General features: G+C 43.4%; 1 protein-coding gene across 1 annotated transcript; it reads right to left on the reverse strand.

Moving 5' to 3' along the window:
* Positions 1-23,098, reverse strand: LOC125446374 (zinc finger protein 91-like). Its single transcript, XM_048519900.2, is given in 3 exon segments — positions 1-1,015; positions 14,370-16,085; positions 22,427-23,098. Coding segments are annotated over 2 exon segments (2,289 nt in total). The 5' UTR covers positions 15,644-16,085; positions 22,427-23,098.
* Between the last annotated feature and the right edge of the window lie 397 nt (positions 23,099-23,495).

Consider the following 23,495-nt stretch of genomic DNA (forward strand, 5'->3'; position numbering starts at 1 on the left):
TTATGTGTGAATCCACTGATGCCTCAGGAGATCAGCGGATTGGGTGAAAGCTTTCTCACAAACATCACACTTGAAAGGTTTCTCCCCTGTATGAACCCTCTGGTGCCTTAGGAGGCTCGATAACTGTGAGAACGCTTTGTCACAAACATCACACATGAATGGCTTCTCACCTGTATGAATGCGTTGGTGAACCCGGAGGTTCATTAAAAACGAGAATGATTTGTCACACATCTCACATATGAATGGTTTCTCCCCTGTGTGACTGCGTTGGTGTGCATGGAGGTTTGATAACCGTGAGAATGATTTGTTACATGCTGGACAGGTGAATGCTTTCTCCCCTGTGTGACTATGTTGATGTGTGCGGAGATTTGATGACCGCAAGAAGCATTTGTCGCATTTCTCACATTTGAAGGGCTTCTCACCTCAGTGAATTCTCTGGTGCATCAGCAGTTCAGAGGACTGAGTGAAAGACCTCTCACAAACCTCACACCTGAAGGGTTTTCCTCCTGTGTGGATGCTCTGGTGCATCAGAAGCTGAGTAGATGTTGTAAAAGCTTTACTGCAAACATCACACTTGAAGGGTTTCTCCCCTGTATGAACCGCCTAATGTTGTAGGAGACTTGTTAACTGTGTAAAGGTTTTGTCACACATCTCACATGGGAATGGCTTCTTCCCCGTGTGAATGCGTTGGTGCACACGAAGGTTCATTCGGTACGAGAATGATTTGTTGCATACTTTGCACATGAACGGTTTCTCCCCTGTGTGAATGCGTTGGTGATCATGGAGGTTACATAACCAGGAAAACGATTTATCACAAACTTTACATGTGAATGGTTTCTCCCCAGTGTGAACACGTTGGTGATTGCGGAGTATCGATGACCGGGAAAAAGATTTGTCACAAGCCTCACATGTGAATGGTTTCTCCCCTGTGTGAGTACGTTGGTGATTGCGAAGGGTTGAAGCGTGTGCAAATGATTTGTTGCAAACCTTACACGTGAATGGCTTCTCCCCATTGCTCTGGTGTGTGCGGAGATTCAATGACTGTGGGATATCTTGGTCACACATCTCAGACTTTGAATGGTTTAATATATGGCAACAGATCTTACAAGCCTGTGGAGCCTGCCTCACACTTGAGCAGCCTTTCACTTGTAGGAATGAGTCAGTGGTTCATGACGGTCGATGAATGATTAAAGCTCTCACCATACTTGGAATCACTGACACTCCTTCCCAGCCTCACCCCGAACAATCACCCACAGCCAAACCTTCAGAAAGGTTGGTTCTTATGGAATTGTTAAACACTACTGGGCAGTTTCCAATCTGATGATATGTCAAAGCTCCCCTGACCCAACCTGTTTCACAATGATGATTTCACTGCTCAATCTTCCCTGTGTTGAACAATACAGTGAAGGGACTAGATGTCTTCCCACAGTTGTGGGTGATGGTCTGTATGTCCATCCTCTCTGTATTCTCTGGTGTAGTAAAGTGAAATCCTTCTGTAAAACAGGAAAGAAAACATAATTACCTCCAACTCCCTCTTCTCCTTTGCTGAAGGAACTGACTCCTTAGTTAGAGACTGTTCAACAGTCAGTGCCAGTCTGCCATTCCTCTGTGTGAGTGGATCAGACACAAGACCTTTCTATTTTTCTGTCATACACCCCTGGTCTCCAGCAGGGACTTGGATAATGACCAGGAACAAACAATTTATTTCCTTCACACAGACCCCATCTTCTGAGGCATGTGAACGCAATGGAAATTACACTATGGAGGAGTGTAAAACAGGGTATCAATTCATTATGATTCTGTGTCATGCTGGTGTAGAACAGTTTTAACCTCAGAGTTTCTATTTAAAATCTTCATCTCACCCTATCAGCAGATTCTTTCTCTGCTTATTACTTTCCCCCGAAAGTCATCTCTGCTGTTCATTTCAACCACTCTGTGTTGTGAATGTGAATTTAGTAAATCTTGGAATTACTGGCATATAATCAAAGTAAAATCATGAAAATTTGCTGATAGTCCTCAAATCCAAATATTACTCTTCTGGGAAGGGTACTCGTCACAGCTGCCTGGTCTTATCCCAGTGATTCCAGTCCCACATAACGTGGTTGACTCCGAAGTCTGTTGAAGTGGTCAAGCAAACTATAAATAAACAATCACTATAAATTCCAATAATAAAAGGAAAATCAGACAGATCTGGATAATCCTGACATTTGTCAATATAAGATGAAGATAATCTCAGCCCAGGGAAAACAGTAAATATTCTCTGAACAAGTTCTGAGGACAAGTCCCTAAGTGAGGAGAGTTACCCACAGACTGGTCAGGTATCAGTGATACATGCTGAATCATATCAATCTTGGAACATCCCAGACTCCTCTGTTACCATCCCTGGGAATGTCCCATCCCACTGCTAGGTGAGAAGTCCTCAATATTTACTCCATGGATTGTGAAGGCTTCAGGTCAAACAAGTTCAAGGAAAACTATCACTCTCTCCCAACTGATGAATGAGTACTTCACTATGTTCATTGTCACTAGGGAAGTAGACTAATATCTGATCCCAAAACTGGGTGTTCATGAGGTGCAGTGACGCATTAGCAGCAGCAATGTCATATTCCACCACAATTTCTACTAGACAAGGAGTAAAACTTGACCTTCTCACGGGTAATAAGACATGAAGTGATTGAGGGAAACACTTTGGCTCTGGTGTTCATAATTTTATTTGTTTTAAAATAGTTCTGGAAAATGATAAGCCTTCCATAAAAATTCAAGTTTTTTAATTCAAGAAAGGCAAATTTTAATGGTATGAGTCGAGAACTTTTAAAAGTTGATGGGAGGTAAGTGTTTGCAAGTAAAGGGATGCCTGATATGTGGGAAGCTTTCAAAAGTGTGAGTCATTATGTTCCTGTTAGAGTGAAAGGTAGGATTTGGGAACAGTAGATGAATAAAAATATTGACGTTCGAGTCAAGAATAAAAAATAATTGTATATTTTATATATACAACTAGGTTCAAATGAATCTCCTGAACGGTGTGAAGAGTGTAGGAGCAATCTTAAGAGGGAGATCAGGAAGGCAAAGAGGAGACATGAGATAGCCTTGGCATAGAAGGTTAAGGATAATTCAAAGATATTCTACAAGTACATTAAGAGCAAGACAGCAACCAGAGAGAAAGTAGAGCCCCTTAACGATCAAAGAAGTTGCTTTTGTGTTGTACCACAAGAGATCGGAGAGATATTGAATGAATATTTTGTGGCAGATTTTACTGTGGAGAACAAAATGGAGGCTAGAGAACTCAGGGAAATAAATAGTGATGTTTTGAAAACAGTTCACATTACAGAAGAAGTAGTGTTGGAGGTCTTAGAAAAAAATGGATAAATCTTGGGACCTGATCTACTGTATCAAAGGACATTGTAGGATGTTAGGGAGGAAATTGTGGGGCTCCTTGCAGAAATATTTGTATCAACTATAACTATGGGTGAGGTGCTAGACGACTGGAGAATGGCTAAAGTAGTGCCTTTGTTTAAGAAGTGATGTAAAGAGAAACTTGGGGACTACAGACCTGTGAATCTGACTTCAGTGGTAGAAAAGTTGTCCAAGGTGATTCTGAAAGGTAGGATTTATATAGATTTAGAGACGCAAGGAATGATTAAGCATGCTTCTGTGTGAGAGAGATTGTGTCTCACAAACTTGATTGAGTTTTTCTAGGAAATAACCAAGAAGATTGATGTGGGCAGGAATAAACATTGTCTACTTGGACTTGTAGACTGATTAGTAAAGTTAGATCAAATGGGATTCAGGGTGAGCTTGTCAATTACATACAAAATTGGCTTAATGGCAGGAATCAGACCATAATTGTAGAAGCCTGTAAACAGTGGTATTCCACAGGGTTTGGTCCTGGATCCACTTTTGTTTATCATTTATGCAAATAATTTAGATAAGCATAAAGAAGGAATGGTTAGTAAGTTTGCGGATGACACCAAGATTGGTTGTATAGTGGACAGTAAAGAAGATTACCGAGGATTACAAAGAGATCTTGATCAATTCGGTCAATGGGCAGAAGAGTGGCAGATGGAAGTTTAATTTGGATAAAATGTGAGGTATTGCATTTTGGCAAAATGCAGGGCTTTTCCAATTCAGAGGAGGGCCTTGGATGTTGTTCTAGAACATAGAGACCTAGGAGTTCAGGTGCCTAATTCACATATAGACTGGGTGGTTAAGAATGTGTTTAGCACATTTTGCCTTCATCACTTAGACCTTTGGCTAAAGGAATGTCATGCTGAAGTTGTACAAGACATTGGTGAGGTCTCTTTTGGAGTACCATGTCCAGTTCTGGTCACCCTGTTATAGGAAGGATATTATTAAGCTGGAGAAGGTTCAGAAGAGGCTTACCACGATGATGTTGGGAATGGAGCATTTCAGTTATAAGGTTAGGCTGGGACTTGTTTCACTAGAGTATAGGAGGTTGTGGGGTGACAGGTTTGTAAAATCATGGGGGCAATAGATAAGGTGAATGGCAAGTGTCTCTTCAGCTATGTGGCGGATTTCAAGACAAGGGGACATATTTTTAAGGTGAGATGATAAAGATTTTAAAAAGACATGGGGGACATTTTCTTTACACAAATTTTGTGTGTGGAATTAACTTCCAGAGGAAGTGGTGAATGCAGGTACAGTACAACATTCAAAAGTCTTTTGGATCAGTACATGAATGTTTCAAGGGATATGGGCCAAGCACAGGCAGGGGTGGGGTGGCTAGTTTAGTTTGGGATTATGGCTGGCATGGTCGGATTGGACCAAAGGGTCTGTTTCTATGCTGTATGACTCTAATTTCACAGCCCAGCACAGCTTCTGAAAAAAGATCGCTGGACCCGAAACATTAACTCTGCTTTGCCTCCCCACATGATGCCAGACCTGCTGAGTTTTCTCAGCAATTGTTATTTTTGTTTCTGACATTTTATTGAGAATTGTGGACAACCAATGAAGAGAAGGCAGCTCCATGAACACTTTTATTTTTAACCATGTTGGACCCTCGCACACGAAAGTATCTTAACACAATAGTAGGTGAATGATCGAACCTTGTCCTTCCCAGAGGAGCTGAGAGAATTTTCCTCCAGAACCAGTCGACCCCTCCCCACAGTTGAGAAAGCTCAAGTGTGTGCCTTGAATGCAAAGTTTGTAAATTTGTTATGCTTTAAAACATCTTTCTAAAGTGTAAACAAAATATTCTTACAAAGATGGTTGATCAGAGTTTGCCCAGCAACAGGCAGCTTCTGGTTTCCACGGGGGCAGGTTTGGAATCGCAGAGCAAGCTGCATAGTTACCAGACCATAGACTTTCTGTCTCTGAGATGACAGGCAGATCTGAGAAAGACAGTAAGGACTGTAGCCAGTGTCGTCAGCAGAGAGGAGAAAGTGTTGTATCTGTGGGCCGCGAGGCAGAATGTAGGAGAGAACATGCTCTGTAGGTGAAGAGACACACACTGTGATAACCTAAAGACTCTGGAAGATTTGACCCGGCAAGGCCAGAGATCGAATAAATGCAGAGGCCTGAGTGATGACAGGCAGTTCAAAAATTCTCTGGAAACTCAGAAGTGGCTTTTGATGATCTCTCAAAGATATGATTCATTAAAATGGAAAGAAGTGAGCCCACTGGAAGATGAGTGTCATCGTACTGCTTCCTGTAAAAACTGTGATTCTCGCGATAGCATGATATAAAAAGGAACAGTACTGTAGAGTATAAAATGTGAGGCTGGATGAACACAGCAGGCCAAGCAGCATCTCAGGATGCTGCTTGGCCTGCTGTGTTCATCCAGCCTCACATTTTATTATCTTGGAATCTCCAGCATCTGCAGTTCCCATTATCACAGTACTGTAGAGTGTTCAGTCATGTTATAAGTTAAAGGCAGTTATCCTTTCTGTATTTTAGTGTATCAGATGCCCATTAGGTTGTAGTTACTCAATATTCCTGTCAGTTAATTTATGTGCATAAAAATCTGAAAATTAAAAATCCTTCCGGCGCTGTCTTTCAATGGGTTATTGGGAATGCAAATAACTTTAAATGAAGTGTGTCAATAGAATATAACAATTGCTCAGTTAAAACCACAGAAAAGACTGTTATTGCAGTATTGGGAGGTGGACTTGCAGACATTTTCTACTGTTGAAACATGACGACGGTGACCACTATTCAAAATTATATAATTGGCTGTAACAAGCACAGGAACATCTGCAGGTTGTGAAAGGTTCTACAAAAATGCCTTTCTTCTTCCTCTTTTCTGAGGACAATAGTGAGGTAAGGTTGTGGAATATCTTGGAGACCTTTGAAAATTAAATAGAATGCTTCCAATAAACACACAATATCCAACACACAGCTCCAGTCAAACAGTTCAGCACAAAGCACCGAGTAAACAGCTCTCTCAGCTGGATCTTCTCACACAGCATAAGGGACATTTCTACCCCTGATTACCCACAGGACAGTCAGACTGCCTGAAGACTGGTGTGGATATTATGGGATACAATTTGTATAAAAGCTGCTCCTTCACTCACCATCTCCTCACTTGGTTTTCAGTCCCTACAGGAAGTGAACCAGCTCTGGAAGAGGAAGAGGAGAGAATGGGCAGAGTGGGTGGACTCTCTGATTGACGTCTCTCACAGCCAATCCAAATATTTCTGAAATAAGAGATAGTAGCAATTCCCGATGCTGGAGAATCTGAGATAACAAGGTGTAGAGGTGGATGAACACAGCAGGACAAGCAGCATCAGAGGAGCAGGAAAGCTGATGTTTTGTGATGAGTCGAGGCCCGAAACATCAGCTTTCCTGCTCCTCTGATGCTGCTGGCCTGCTGTGTTCATCCAGCTCTACACCTTGTTATGTCTGGAATAATATGAGTTTCCATCAGTTTGAGTTTTGTGAAGTCGGGCAAACTGACTGATGAAATAGAGATCAAGTTTTCCCCAATTCTATGACTGATAGTTGAATTTAGGATGTGCACCCTGAGTGAATGCAATATATTTAATCGCCCAGGATAAACTAGAACTCTTTAATCAGCTATAATGAAGCAATATTTTCTTCAGCTTCTAGAATTTCCTGACCAATGCATTTTCCTGAACTCATTTTGGAAAGCAAGGGGAGTCATATCATTATCTTCACTGAATTAACGTTTTACCTTATTATTTTTAATTTAAACATATTCTCACTATCACAATTCCAGCTAATAGACAATGGCTCGTTCATTTTACACTCCAACCACCTATTCCGTTGCCACTACGGTGCTTGGAAAGATTGTGGTGCGGGCAGAAGAAACAGTCACATTGTCTGTTCTCAGTCATTATCCAGTGTCCCTGATGGAAACAGAGATGTGTGACATTCAAATGAGGAAAAAGATGACACTGCCCTCTGAACCCCTCCCACAAAGGGGAATAGCTGAATGGCATTCATTGTGGAACGTTCTCTAACTGAGGAGTCAGCTCCTTCAGCAAAGGAGGAGGGGAGGTGTCAGAGGAAATCATGTGTCCTTTTCCTGTTTTCCAGAAGGAATACACAGTCCTATACCAGGGAATACAGAGAGGATAGACCACAAATAGATCCAAACCATCTCCAAAGGATCAACCACATAACACATAGTACATCCAGTTGCCTTACAATGTTGCTCAGAAAAACTTGGGCAGTGAAACCATCATGGGGAAATCAATGGGTTCAACAGAGCTTTGATCATATCTGAAACTTGTCAATAGTGTGAAGCTTTCCATCAGAACCAACCTGTTTTGAAGGTTTGACTGTAGATGATTGGTCAGGGTGAGGTTGGGAAGAAGTGTGAGTGGCTCCAAGTGTGGTGAGGGCTTCAATCATTCATCAAGCCTCATGAACCACTGACTCATTCATACAGTGACAGGCTGTTCAAGTGTGAGGAGAGCTCCACAGTTTTGTACAGTCTGCTAATACACATGTTCATTTGTTGTACAACCAATAATACAAAAATAACTTTATGGAAGAGAAACTCTTCAAGTGTGAGGTTGTGACCAAACTTTTACGTAGAATCATCACTCATGAATCACCAACGCATTCACACTGTGAGAAACCGTTCATATGTGAGGTATGTAAAACGGACTTTTCACAGTTTTCAGGCCTGGTAAATCACCAGCACACTCATACAGGAAAAAAACATTCACAAGCAAGGTGTGCAACAGATCATTCTCCCAGTCTTTGACCTTCCTCATGCACCAATGCGTTCACACCAGGGAGAAACCATTCACCTGTGAGGTCAGTTTCAAATCATTGTCCCTGGTACAGCTGGAATGGACACCTTATGGGATTGTCTTCAATTAGTTCTGCTGATGGACCGTTCTGCTTTCATTCACTCAAGAAAGTTTTATTGTTTAGACATGGTTCTAACAATGCATTAGAAATAAAATAAGGAATCATCCATTCTGCACAGGAAAGTTCAGTCTTATTTTTAGTTCGTTTCGAACTTGTTTTCCAAATCCATCCATGGATTAAAACTGTTGTCAGGGCTACATGAATAAGTCCCCAGATTCTGGGCTCCTTGTATAATCCTCCCCTCTCACCCTGATCCCTGTTTACTGGAACACAGCCACATTGCAAAGTGAATGAAGAAAGTGCAGACTCCTATTCTTCCCAGACTGTCCACTTTTTAGATTTTGGTCTTGGTTTGGATACAAAATGATGCAGAACAAGTATGTAGTGTAATTAGGCTTCTGTATTGGTAATGTATTCACATAGCTACATTTATGAAGCTGCTCTCCAAAATAAACTCTCAAAACTGGCTATTGGCATTCCCATGTGGTAGGGGCCCATCCGAGTCCCAGAGAAGTGCATGGGGAGTGAATCCCGGACAGGTACTGGTGCAGGGAGGCAGTCCTGCAACTTATCTTAGAGCAGCTGAGTGCCAGCACAGAGCGGACTGGAGGCTTGTAGCACAGCAGGGATGGTTGTTGGACTGGGTTGTGCCGTGGGTGGTTAGAACACATGCAGATGCCCTACACCAAGCTGCTGCCATGTAATGTCTATTTGAAAATTTTTACCTGACTGTAAGGTCAATTCTTTAACTATGTCTTATTTCTAAATTAGTTTTCAAAACTCTGTAAGGTAATACAACTACTTTTTATTCCTGAGAATATTTATTTCAAAATCCACCCTCCCCACCCCCTCCAATTTCTGAAAAAGGGTCGAGACCCGAAACATCAGCTTTCCTGCTCCTCTGATGCTACTTGGCCTGCTGTGTTCATCCAGCTCCACACCTTGTTATCTCTACTTTTTATTCCTTTTTTGTATCCAAGATTTATACCTAGGTATTTGTACCTGAGATGGCACCACAAGAAGCAGACATTGTAAAAGCTTATCAAAGCACTCCTGTACGTCTGCAATGGAGTACGCATGACAATAAAAGTATATTCCATTTTCTATCCTCGGGTGGTCAAACTGCAGAATGAGACATTTTCACGAGCTCAGTGATTGACCAGACCATTTCCCCCTAATGATCATGCTGACCCTCCCAGTTCCTCAAGTTTATCAGGATGTCAGAAAACAATAGCATATATCTTTTTATCCAATCTCCTCTGATCGTTTGTTGCCAGACTGCCGTACTCACCTTTGCCCCTGCCCAGTTTGGGGCTTTCTCTCTCACAAATCAGTTTGTATAGATTCATCAGAATTCACCCTTTCGTTATAAGAAAATAACTTCAGCAACTCGTATCTAAGGCTTTCTTAGAGGTAAATAGTCTCAGTTTTCATCTTAACAAGCCCAGTAGGAAAATAACACGATCCTTCAGATGTTTGAATCAGCAAATCACATCCTTTTGACCCTTGTCAACTAAATAGTGATCAAAAGGCTGTCCATTGTAGGTTTTTTTCATTCCTTGTTGCCGATCTCTCTTTAACCACTGTTTTGTCCATTCTCCACACATGGGATTGTCAAGAACTCTGTACAGTTGAGTTCTTAAGTACAGAAGTCACTCCAAAACACCAACAACAATTTAGCGTTTAAATGACTATAATCAAGGATTATTGGGACTAAAATCTAAGATTAAGTCAAAGTATATACAGAAGGACTGGGTGGATGACAAGTCTGGGGAAGGATGTATAGATAGTTTGGGTCATGTTGAGATCAAAAGGGAGGAGGTATTGGGGGTCTTGAAAAACATTTGGTAGACAAGTCCCCAGGGCCTGATGGGATACACCCCAGAATACTGAGAGAGGCAAGGGAGGAAATTGCTAGGGCCTTGAGGGAGATATTTTTATCCTCACCAGCTACTGGAGAGGTACCAGAGGACTGGAGGATAGCCTTTGTTTAAGATGGGTAGCAAGGATAATCCAGCTAATTACAGGCCAGTAAGCCTCACATCAGTGACAGGGAAATTATTGGAGAGGATTCTTTGAGACAGGATTTACTCCCACCTGGAAATCACTGGGCGTATCAGCGAGAGGCAACATAGTTTTGTGAAGGGGAGGTCGTGTCTCACTAACTTGGTTGAGTTTTTTGAGGAAGTGACGAAAATGGTCGATGACGGTAGGGTAGTGGATGTTGTCTACATTGTCTTCAGTCAGGCCTTTGACGAGGTCTCTCATGGCAGGCTGATACAGAAGGTAAAGTCACACGGGGTCAGAGGTGAGCTTGCAAGATGGATAAAAAAACTGGCTCGGTCATAGACGACAGAGGATAGCAGTGGAAGGGTGTGTTTCTGAATGGAGGGCTGTGACTAGTGGCATTCCTCAGGGATCAGTGTTGGTACTTTTGCTATTTGTAATATATATAAATGATTTGGACGAAAATGTAACTGGTCTGTTTAGTAAGTCTGCCAATGACACAAAGTGTGGTGGAACTGCGGATAGCGATGAGGACCGTCAGGGGATACAGCTGGATATAGATCAGTTGGTTAACTTAGTCAGAAAGATGGCAGATGGAGTTTAATCTAAAAAAAATGTGAGGTAATGCATTTTGTACAATCTAATCCAGATGAAAAATGTACAGTAAATGGCAGAACCCTTAAGAGTACTGATACACAGAGGGATCTGAGTGTACAGGTACACAAGTCACTGAAAGTGGCAACGCAGGTGGAGAAGGCCATCAACAAGGCATATGGCATAAAAAAACACTTCACCTGCACTTTCCAGAATCTAGTCTACCACATTTGCTACTCACAATGTGATCTCTACATTGTGAAATGAAGCATAGACTTGGCGACCACATCTACGTTCTGCTCACAAAAACTGAACTACCTGTTGCTTGCCACTTTAACGCACCACCCTGCTCCCTGGCCATAATCTCTGTCCCTGGCTTGCTGCAGTGTTCCAGCAAAGCCCAATGCAAGCTGGAGGAACAACACCTCATTTTCCGCTTGGGGACCCTACAGCCCTCCGTACTCAATACTGCATTCAATAATTTTAGGACCTGAACTCTCCAATGTCCCAGCCCCCGACCCCACACACCAGGCCCTGTTACCACATAGCCTGTCATTACACACCCTCTGTTGTTAGCCACTAAAAACTATTCACCCTTCCAGCCTAATCATTAGCAACTCCTTTGTCTGTCCAACTGTCTTTCTGTCTCTTTAGGCTCTATCCTATCATTTACTCCCTACCCAACCCACCTCCCTATTTTCTGCATATAAACCGACATTTTCCCAGCCACTATCAGTTCTGAGGAAGGGTCATCAGATCTAAAATGTTAACTCTGTTTTTTCCTTCACAGATGCTGCCAGACCTGCTGAGTTTATCCAGCAACTTTGTTTTTGATCCTGATTTACAGCATCTGCAGTTCTTTCGATTTTTATAAGGCATATGGCATGCTTGCCTTCCTCAGCCAGGGCACTGAGTCTAAACATTGGCAGGTAATGTTGCAGCTTTATAGAACCTTAGTTAGGCCGCGTTTGGAATATTGTGTTCAATTCTGGTCACCACACTACCAGAACAATGCAGTGGCTTTGAAGAGGGTGCAGCAAATATTTCCCAGGATGTTACCTGGTATGGAGGGCATTAGGTATGAGGAGAGGTTAGAGAAACTTGGGCTGTTCTCACTGAAACGATGAAGGTTGAGGGGGCAACATTATAGTGATCAACAAGATTATGAAGGGCATGGACACAATGGACAGTCAAAAGCTGTTTCCCAGGGTGGAAGAGTCAGTTACTAGGGGGCATAGGTTTAACATGCGAGGGGAAAGTTTTTTACATAGAGAGTGGTGGGTGCCTGGAACCCGCTGCTGGGGGAGGTAGTGGAAGCAGATACCAGTGACTTCTAAAGGGCATCTTGACAAATACATGAAAAGGACGGGAATAGAGGGATCTGGGGTTTTAGTTGTGATGGGCAGCATGTCGGTGCAGGCTTAGTGGGCTATAGGGCCTGTTCCTGTGCTTTAATTTTCATTGTTCTTAGTTCTCTGTACTTTTTTAATTCACTCATAGAGCATGGGCATTGATGACTGGGCCAGTATTTATTGTCCATCCCAGTTGCCCTTGAGAAATGGTGGTATGTTACCCTTTTGAACTGTTGCGGTCCAATACTGTAAGTAGAACCATATTGTTGTTGGGGAGGGTATTCCAGGATTTTGACCCAATCACACCAAAGGAATGGCAATATACTTCCAATTCAGGATGGTGAGTGGCTTGGAGGGGATTGAGCAGGTAGTAGCATTCCAATGTATCTGCTGCTCTTGACCTTCCAGATAGGGCGGCACGGTGGCTCGGTGGTTAGCACTGCAGCCTCACAGCACCAGAGAGCCGGGTTTGATTCCAGCCTTGGGTGACTGTCTGTGTGGAGTTTGCACATTCTCCCCGCGTCTGCAGGTGCTCCAGTTTCCTCCCACAGTCCAAAGATGTGCAGGCTAGGTGGATCGGCCATGGCAAATTGCCCATAGTGTTCAGGGATGTGTGGGTTAAGGGGATGGGTCTGCGTGGGATACTTCAAGGGGCGGTGTGGACTTGTTGGGCCAAAGGGCCTGTTCCCACACTGTAAGGAATCTAATCTAATAAAGGGCGGATTTGGAAGGTGCTGTCTAAAGATCCTTGATGAATTTCTGCAGTGGATCTTGTAAGGTAGTGCACACTGAAACTACTGAGCATTGGTGGCAGTGAAATTGGATATTTGTGGATTTAAATTGTATCTTGCCTTACAAATTATCCAGTATATATTTACACACTGCATTGATCATGAAGCCAAATCAGATTACAATCCTGAAATAAAGATGCTTTAATTGATCACAATCGTTTTTAAAAACTTGTTGCTTCTGCAAAATTACTGGACAAATTGGTAACAACCATAAGTACATCATTTGTACTGAGAATTTACATTGATTTGTATTCATTTTATCGGCATTATCTGGTTTAAACTGAACATATCAGGAATTTTAAACGGAAGTTACATAAAGTATAAATTCTATTTTCACTATCTTTAAGAATAGTTAAGCTGGTACCAACCACAGAAATGACCAGAGCCCAGACATGGTTTGATGATTTCCAGAACATGCTGAGGTGTTGTTTCTTGTTGAATCTGGAAGATCTCAAGCTCTGTGCTAGAATCAACATTTTTCAAAGGGAGAGCAGCTCCCAACAGTGAGTGGAATGAGTGGAATGTATCTGTTTTCCTTGATTTACTTCACTTCTGAATGAAATCTATGCAGTAGCCTGAGCAAATTCTTTGTAGCAAACAGAACTGGCTTCAGAAAGATGTTTTGAAATGGCTTGTGGTAAGACTCCACCATAACTTTCTCTCTCCGAAACACACATTGGTGAAAGGAAAAGACAATACTCAGACCTACTTTCTTGATCTGTGTATATTTTCCAGTATGTGTTAACTCTCTGGATACAAACCCAACGGGTTGCCCTCACTGCATGGGGATTACTCCAAGTCCTGTGTCACTGACATCACACTGCAGGGTGGCTCCATTGTTGACATCATAATCCCTCAGCACTGGTGATGTCATCACTGGGTGTTTGATGGGAGTGAAAGCTGCTTCTTGTTCTGTGTCCCAGTCCCACTGAACACCCTGCAATGTGAGACTGTGTACACAGTTAGACACATCCTGACTGCAAATTGTACAAGAATTGGTCAGGTAGTTGTTGCGTGGGTTTCAGGACATCCATCAACTATGTGGAGGCTTCATTACTGAACATTCGCTGACAGGGTTTCTCTCCTGTGAGAATGTGTTGATGGAAAATGGATAAGCTGGCTGTGCAAAAACCTTGGCACAAACATGGCACACAAAGCATTTCTCCCCTATGTGAATCCTGTCTTGACCTAGGTGACCAAATAAATTACAGTAGGTTCAACACTAACCTCACAGTGGAAGGATTACTCCCCTGTGTGGATCCTCTGATGGAGCAGGAGGTTCCAGGATCTCTGGAATGACTTGTTGCAAATTTGGCACATGAACAGTTTCTGCCCTGTATGAATGCGTTGGTGTCTGCGAAGGTTTGATGACTCAGAGAATGATTTGTCGCACACTTCACATGTGAATGGTTTCTCCCCTGAATGAATGCGTTGGTGCTTATGGAGGGAATTTAACACTGAGAATGATTTGTCACACACCTCACATGTGAATGGTTTCTCCCCTGTGTGAATCCTCTGATGGAGCAGGAGACTTGATGAGTCACTGAATGATTTCTCACAAGTTTCACACTTAAACAGTTTCTCTCCAGTGTGGATATGGTGGTGTCTGTGAAGGTGTGACAAATCTGAGAATGATTTGTCACAGAATCCACATGTGAATGGTTTTTCCCCTGTATGGATGCGTTCGTGTCTGCGAAGTGTTGATGACACGGAGAATGATTTATCACACACCTCACATGTGAATGGTTTCTCCCCAGTGTGAATCCTCTGATGGAGCAGGAGTCTTGATGAATTTGAGAATGATTTGTCACACACCTCACAAGTGAATGCTTTCTCCCCAGTGTGAATGAGTCTGTGCATGCTGAGGGTCGATGACTGTGTGAACGATTTGTCACACGTCTCACACCTGAATGGTTTCTCCCCAGTGTGAATGCGTTTGTGTGTGTTGAGATTCGATGATAGTGAGAATGATTTGTCACACACCTCACATATAAATGGTTTCTCCCCTGTATGAATACGGTGATGTATGCGAAGGGTCGATGACTGCGAGAATGATTTGTTGCACAACTTGCATGTGAATGGTTTCTCACCTGTGTGAATCCTCTGATGGAGCAAGAGACTTGACGAATCGGAGAATGACTTGTCACACACTTCACACTTGAACAGTTTCTCCCCAGTGTGGATACGTCGGTGCGTGTGCAGATGTGATGAGTATGAGAATGATTTGTCACACACCTCACACATGAACGGTCTTTCTCCTGTGTGAGTACGTTGGTGTTTACAGAGATCTGATGATGACGAGAATGATTTGTCACACACCCCACACGTGAATGGTTTCTCCCCTGTGTGAATGCGAAGGTGTATCCGGAGGGTCGATGACTCTGAGAAAGACTTGTTGCACACTTTGCATGTGAAAGGTTTTTCCCCAGTGTGGATACGTCGGTGATTCACCAGGCCCGATACCTGCGCAAATGCCTTGTCACATATGTCACACTTAAATGGCCTCTCCCCAGTGTGAATGCGTCGGTGATTCACGAGGGTTGATGACTTTGCAAAAGCTCGATTGCACATCTCACACTTGAACGGTTTATCTTCCATGAAGCTGTTGTTCTGTCGTTAGTGTATAACAGATGCACCTGTGGAGCCCTCCTCACACACTTCACACTCAAAAAGCCTCTCAACTTTAGAGATGCGTCAGTGGTTCATGAGGCTCGACAAATGATTGAAACTGTCACCACACTTGGAGCCGCTCACACTTCTTCCCAGCCTCACCCTGACCAATCACCCACAGCCGAACCTTCAGAAAGGCTGGTTCTGATGGAAGGCTCCACACCACTGACCAGTTTCAGATCTGATGATATCTCAAAGGTCCCCTGGTTTCCAGATGACGGTTTCACTGCCCAGCCTTCTTTGTTGAGCAATGCTGTGAGGGTACTGGATATCTTCCCCCATTTGTGCAGTTGTTCCTTGGGGAATGGTCAGGATCTATCTGTGGTGTCAATCCTCTCTGTATTCTCTGGTGTAGTACCATGAAATCCTTCTGTAAAACAGGAAAAGGCAACATGATTTCCTCCATCTCCCTTTCCTCCCTTGCTGCATGGCCTGACTCCTCAGTTAGAGACTGTTCCACAGTGACTGCAAGTCTGCTGTTCCCTTTCTTTCCCTCATTTGACTGTCACATAGCATCTGTTCCAGCAGGAACACTGTATAGTGACCAGGGGCAGACAATAAGGTTACTTTTTTTGCAGCCCACATCCCATCTTCGCAGGTACTGTGATGGCAAAGTGTAAAATGAGCCTTCAATTCACTATAAGTTTGCATTATGCTGGTGATGACCAGTTTTGTCCATGTTTACAAACTGTTAACCAGTGAAAAATATATAGTAGAAATGTTGATTGAATCAAAATTTGGAATTGTCACCCTTTGTTTTCCAACATTATGTGAAGAAATCTCATTGGGCATGAAGTGCTCAAAGCTGAGGAAAATGTTACTTCAGTACAGCTGATTGAAAGGACTTATCCTTGAAAATTTGATACACTGCACTCAGTCAGACTCCACAACCTTAATTCAGCCACAGCACTGGACAAAATATCAGGTCCAAGCCTAATCTTACGGGAAAGGTTGAGGCCCTCAGGTAAAATCTTTAAGCTTTTGTAGCTAAAGGAATCAGGGTGGAGGGGTTAGGGTAGTGAGCTTGATGATCAGTCGTGGTCATCATGAATGTCAGAGCAGGCTCTAGGAATCTAATGGCCTATTTTGGCATCTATCTTCTGTTTAAAGAAGTCATTAAAAGACACTTCAATAAATATGTCTCATCATGGCAGTTAAATTGCTCTGGTCCTGGCTTAACAGTCTGGAGATCGGGAATTCAAGTCCTAATTTACACTAAGTCCTGTTCACTGATCACTCTTGTGCTCAATTGTAACTGCTCCCATTCAGACAACTTTTAAAATTTTCATCTTGTTTTCAAATCATCCCATGGATTCACTCCTCACTATCGCTGTAATCTCCTTCATCCCTACAACCTTCCCAGATCTCTGCCCTCCTCCAATTTTAGCTTCTTGAACATCTCCAAATTTAATTGCTCCAACACTGATGGCAGTGTCCTCAGCTGCCAAGGCCGCGCCCTCTAGAATTCTCTCCCTAAACCACTCCACCTCTTCATCCTTTAAGGACTTCTTAAAGACCATCCTTAAAACACAGCTCATTGACCAGAGTTTAGGTGATGTGTCTGAATATCTCAAGTTCCTTGCTGTTGGGTGTTTAGTTGACACCTAAATCCGAGATGATTATAACAAAATCAATTGAGATTTAGGGAGTTCATCCTCACAGAGTCTTGATATTAGTTTAGTTATATTAGGAGACTGGACTGCTGTCTCAGGGATGATGTCAATTTGTGTTGAAGTTTGGTTTTTAAACAAACTCTTCTTGATTAAAGCTGCTGGTTGTAACGTTCATCTGGAGCACATGATTTTCCCGGAATCAGATTCACCGAGGTGTGAACCAGTTCAGGGAAAGAGCAAATCCATACAGTCAGGAACTAGCAAAGATTGCTTTGAGTTTTCATTGGAATAGTCTTGATTGGACCTCAGTTTACAGACATTGTATCAACATAGAACAGCAAGCAGTCTCTTCAATCCTCAATGTCAACTCAAAGGTGTTGATTCCATGTATTTAATTTCACATCACACAAACGAATGTTTGCAAAAGCAGCAGACAATATAAACACCACAGAGAAATCCATGACTGAGAAATCAATGAACAGAACTGCAGCATACATACAGAAATACAGAGTTTGTATCCCTCAAAACCAGATTAGTCAGAATGACCAACAACTGCAGGAGATCTCTGCTCCCTCACTGCTGTTTACCTCTCTGCCATGGCCCCTCCTCCATCTGGATTGAGGTCAGGAACAACTCTCAACCCTATCCCATCCCATCTATGCAGGATAGGGGACTGCATCTTGAAGGAATAACCTTCATTGGTCTTTGTTAAGTTATGAGGAGAGATTATACAAATGGGGCTTGTTTTCTCTAGAATTTAGAAGGTTGAGGGGTGATCTGATTGAAGTCTTCAATATAGCAGCAACCAGAGCTGACCTGCAAGGGCATGGCACATGTTGCCGGGTGTGGAAGGTTTGAGTTATAAAGAAAGTTGAGAGGTGATCTTATAGAAGGTTATAATAATGAGGTATAGATAAACAAATTAATGATAGTTGTCTTTTCCCTAGGATGGGGGATTTCAAGACCGGGGACACATTTTTAAGGTGAGAGGACAGATTTAAAAAAGACATGAGGAGCAAATTTTTTACACAGAGGGTGGTTCGCACATGGAATGAATTTCCTGAGGCAGTGGTGGATGCAAGTACAATTACATTTTAAAGATATTTGAATAAAGAAATGAATAGGAAAGGTTTGGAGGGATATGGGCCAGAAGCAGGTTGTAGGGACTAGTTTAGTTTGGAATTATGTTCAGCACAGACTGGTTGGACTGAAGGTGTTTTCTGTGCTGTATGTTTCTATGACTCTATATTAACAGGAAAAGAAAGGGGTAGATAAAAATTATCTATTTTCTCCAATTGGAGATTCTAGTATGAGACGGCATAGTCTAATAGTTAGGGCCAGATCATTCAGGAGAGATGTTGAGAAGCACTTTTTTCACTGGAGCATAGGAGGTTGAAAGATGACCTTATAGAAGTTTATAAAACTTCTCTAAGTTTCTATAAGTTCTATAAGTGGGGTGACACGATGGCTCAGTGGTTAGCACTGCAGCCTCATAGCGCCAGGGACTCGGGTTCGATTCCAGCCTTGGGCAACTATCTGTGTGGAGTTTGCACATTCTCCCCGTGTCTGCATGGGTTTCCTCCAGGTGCTCCGGTTTCCTCCCACAGTCCAAAGATGTGCAGGGTTGGTGGAGTGGCCATGCTAAATTGCCTGTAGTGTTCAGGGGTGTGGGGGTTTATAGGGAGATGGGTTTGGGTGGGATGCTTCAAGAGATGGTGTAGACTTGTTGGGCCGAAGGGCCTGTTTTCACACTGTAGGGAATCTAATCTTAAAAAAAAAGTCATGAGGGATATAGATAGATATATAGAGAGGTATAAGGATATAGTTAACAATGGGCGCCTTTTCCCTAGGATGGGGCTTTTCAAGAATAGGGGACACATTTTAAAGGTGAGAGCAGAGAGATTTAAAAAACACAGACAGAATCCCAACAGCGTTGAAACAGGCTGTTTGGCCCATGGAGTCCACACCAACCCTCCGAAAGCATCTCTCCTAGACCCAACCCCTTAACATATCCCTGTATTTCCCATGGCAAACCCGCATTGCTTACACAACCTTAGACACTATGGGGCAATTTAGCATGGCTTTGGTGAATTGTGGGAGGAAACTGGAGCACCTGGAGGTAACCCACGCAGACACAGGGAGGCATGCAAAGTTCACACAAACTGTCAGACCAATGTCCCTGGCACTTAGAGGCAGCAGTGCGAGCAACTGTACAACTCTAACACAAGGGGCAAGACATGCCCCTGATAAGCAGACATGAGGGGCAAATTTTTTGCACAGATGGTAGTTCGCATGTGCAATGAGGAAGTGGTGGAATCAGGCACAATTACAACATATAAAAGACATTTGGATAAATACATGAAAAGGAAGGGTTTGGAGGGATATAGGCCAGGAGAAGGCAGGTGGGACTAGTTTAGTTTGAAATTAGGCTCGGCATAGACTGGCTGGACCGAAGGGTCTGTTTCCACGTTGTATGACTCTGCAGCTTCTACACATCAAGGGTGGAAGAGGTTTGGAACTCTCTTCCACAAATGACAGTGGGTGGTGGATTATTTGTTAATTTTGAATCTGGCATAGGTTTTCTTTTAAGCAAAAGTATGAGTGATATTGGCCAAAGGCAGGTTTATGATATCCAGCAACAGATCAGCTATGATCTCATTGAATGGCAGAACAGGCCTGAGCGGCTAAATGGCCTGTTCCTGTTGCTATGATATCACAGAGTTCTAATCCATCTGCAACAATTCCTATGCTGTCCTGCTGCCAGACAGAGGTAGTAACCCTCTCTCTCTTTACAGTGAGACTGTCACCTCACTGGGAGACTGTTTCACAATGAAAGTTCGTTTGAGGGCGAATCATGAGAGTCTTAGGCAGAAAATTCTAGATCTTGGGACCTAGGCAGCTGGAGGCATGGCCAGCAATGGTGGAGTAATTAAAATTGGGGATACAGAAGGGACGAAAATCGGAGGAGCACGGACACCTTAAGAAGGATGTAGTGCTGAATTAATGGCTAATTAGGTCGGCACGGTGGCTCAGTGGTTAGCACTGCAGCCTCACAGCACCAGAGACCCGGGTTCAATTCCAGCCTCAGGTAACTGTCTGTGTGGAGTTTGCACATTCTCCCCGCGTTTGCACTGGGTTTCCTCCAGGTGCTCCGATTTCCTCCCACAGTCCAAAGATGTGCAGGTTAGGTGGACTGGCCATGCTAAATTGCCCGTAGTGTTCAGGGGAGTGTGGGTTACAGGGAGATGGGACTGGGTGGGATGCTCCAAGGGGTGGTGTAGACTTGTTGGGCCGAACGGCCTGTTTCCACACTGTAAGGAAACTAATCTAATCTAATCTAATCTAATCTTTGCTCTGAAACTAGCAGTCTCACCTCTGAGTCAGAAGTTGCAAGTCCATGCCTCACTCCTGGACTTGAACCCTATAATTGACACTCCAGGGCAGTACTGTCAGAGGCATCACATTTGAGATAACGGGAACTGCAGATGCTGGCGAATCCGAGATAACAAAGTGTGGAGCTGGATGAACACAGCAAGCCAAACAACATCTGAGAAGCACAAAAGCTGACATTTCCAGCCTAGACCCTTCATCAGAAAAGGCGGAGGGGGAGAGGATTCTGAAATAAATAGGGAGAGAGGGGGAGGCGCACCGAAGATGGATAGAGGAGAAGATAGGTGGAGAGGAGAGTATGGGTGGGGAGGTAGGGAGGGGATAGGTCCGTCCGGGGAGGACGGACAGGTCAAGGGGGTGGGATAGCTTAGTAGGTAGGAAATGGAGGTGCGGCTTGAGGTGGAAGAGGGGATAGGTGAGAGGAAGAACAGGTTAGGCAGACAGGGACAGCTATTTTTCTTTTTTTTTCCCTTCCCCCCCACTGCATCCCAAAAACAGCCCAGCTTTTCCCCGTCTGCCTAACCTGTTCTTCCTCTCACCTATACCCTCCTCCCACCTCAAGCCGCACCTCCACTTCCTACCTATTAAGCTATCCCACCCGCTTGACCTGTCCGTCCTCCCCGGACTGGCCTATCCCCTCCCTACCTCCCCACCCATACTCTTCTCTCCACCTATCTTCTCCTCTATCCATCTTCGGTCTGCCTCCCCCTCTCTCCCTATTTATTTCAGAATCCGCTACCCATCCCCCTTTTCTGATGAAGGGTCTAGGCCCGAAACGTCAGCTTTTGTGCTCCTGAGATGGTGTTTGGCCTGCTGTGTTCATCCAGCTCCACACTTTGTTATCTTGGCATCACATTTGAGATTGGATGTCAGTCAAAGCACCTTTTGGTCTCTCTAGCATGGGTGTAAAGTATCGCCCAGCACTATGTTAGTGTGCTGGCCAACAATCTCTCAATAAACAAGACCAAAAAAATTATCACGTCATTATCACATCTTGAGTTTGCGAATCTTTCTGTGTGCAACCATTCACTACCACATTTCCAAAATTATAACAATAAGTACTTTTTAAAATAGTTCAACGGCTGTAAAGAACTTTGGGACATTGAGTCATAGAGATATACAGCACAAAAACAGGCCTTTCGGTCCGAATCATCCATACCAACCTGAAATCCTTAATTAATTTGGTCCCATTTGCCATCATTTGGCCCATATCCCTCCACACCCTCCCCATTCATGTACCCATCTGGATACCCGTTCAAATCTTCCAATCCTGACACTGTCCTTGTAAATCTTTTCTGAAACATTTTTGAAGTTTAACAACAACCTTCCTATCACAAGGAGACCTGAACTGAACACAGTATTCCAAAATCGGCATGACCAATGTCCTACACAGCCACAACACGACCTCCCAACTCCTACAATGCACTGACCAATAAGGGCAAGCATTCTGAAGAAGGGTCCCAGCCTGAAACATTGACTTTCCTACTCTTCTGATGTTGCCTGATCTGCTGTGTTCTTCCAGCTCCATATTGTGTTGACTCGAACTCCAGCATCTGCAGTTCTTGCTATCTCCGAGTCACCTCTTCACTATTCTGTATACCTGCAACTTCACTTACAAGAAACTATGAACCTGCACTCCAAGGTCCCGTTGTTCAGCAACACTCTCCAAGTCCTTACCATTAAGTGAGCAAGTCCTGCCCTGACTTACCCGATGAAAATGCAAAATATCCAGATTAAACTCCATCTGCCATTCATTGGTCTATCTGTTCAAGATCCCATCTGGTGAAAGGTTCTCTGTAAATGCAAGTCTTCTTTGCTTCTCTAAGCAGATGACAGAAATCAGTCGCTGGAAGGTCTTGTTGGGATTTGAAAAGTCAAGCATCATCCAAATAACAACGCACAGAGATAATAACCAGCTCCCAACACACACACATTAGGAAATCAGGAAGAATCATTAGGCATTCTGCGCCTCCAAGATGAGACCTCACATTCTCAAAATCAGGAATGAGATAACAAAAAAAAACTCAGGCTGGAAATCAGGTGGGAAATGCTTCCAGTTAACACACTCAATATCCAACACGCAGCTCCAGTCTAACAGTTCAGCACAAAGCAATGATTAAACTGCTCCTGAGATGCTGCTTGGCCTGCTGTGTTCATCCAGCCTCACATTTTATTATCTTGGAATTCTCCAGCATCTGCAGTTCCCATTATCTCTGAGTAAACAGCTCTCTCAGCTGGATCTTCTCATCGGGCATTAGGGACATTTCCACCCCTGATTACCCACAGGATAGTCAGACTGCCTGAAGATTGGTGTGGATATTATGGGATACAATTTGTATAAAAGCTGCTCCTTCACTCACCGTCTCCTCACTTGGCTTTCAGTCCCTATAGGAAGTGAACCAGCTCTGGAAGAGGAAGAGGATAGAATGGGCAGAGTGGGTGGGCTCTCTGATTGACGTCTCTCACAGTCAATCCAAATATTTCTGCAGCAACATGACTTTCCAGAAGCTTGTGAAACTGACCTGTGAAATGGAGGTGACTTTGAGCAGCAGATCAGGTGGAGATTTAAACTTGTCATTGTCCCATCTGAATAAAACCTCATTTATTGCAGCTGCTGTCTCAGTTCCCCTGGTAAATGTGACAAAGATTCCTAGTGTGGGAATAGCATTCTTCAACCTCAGAGGCTTTCAAACTGACAACGTCGGTGTGGGATTGTAGCCTCGGATGTGTATGACAGCAGATGAGAAGACTCACAGCAACCAAGGAGCAATATGCAG

Source organism: Stegostoma tigrinum, chromosome 34 (assembly GCF_030684315.1).
Source record: "Stegostoma tigrinum isolate sSteTig4 chromosome 34, sSteTig4.hap1, whole genome shotgun sequence".
Lineage (NCBI taxonomy): Eukaryota > Metazoa > Chordata > Chondrichthyes > Orectolobiformes > Stegostomatidae > Stegostoma > Stegostoma tigrinum.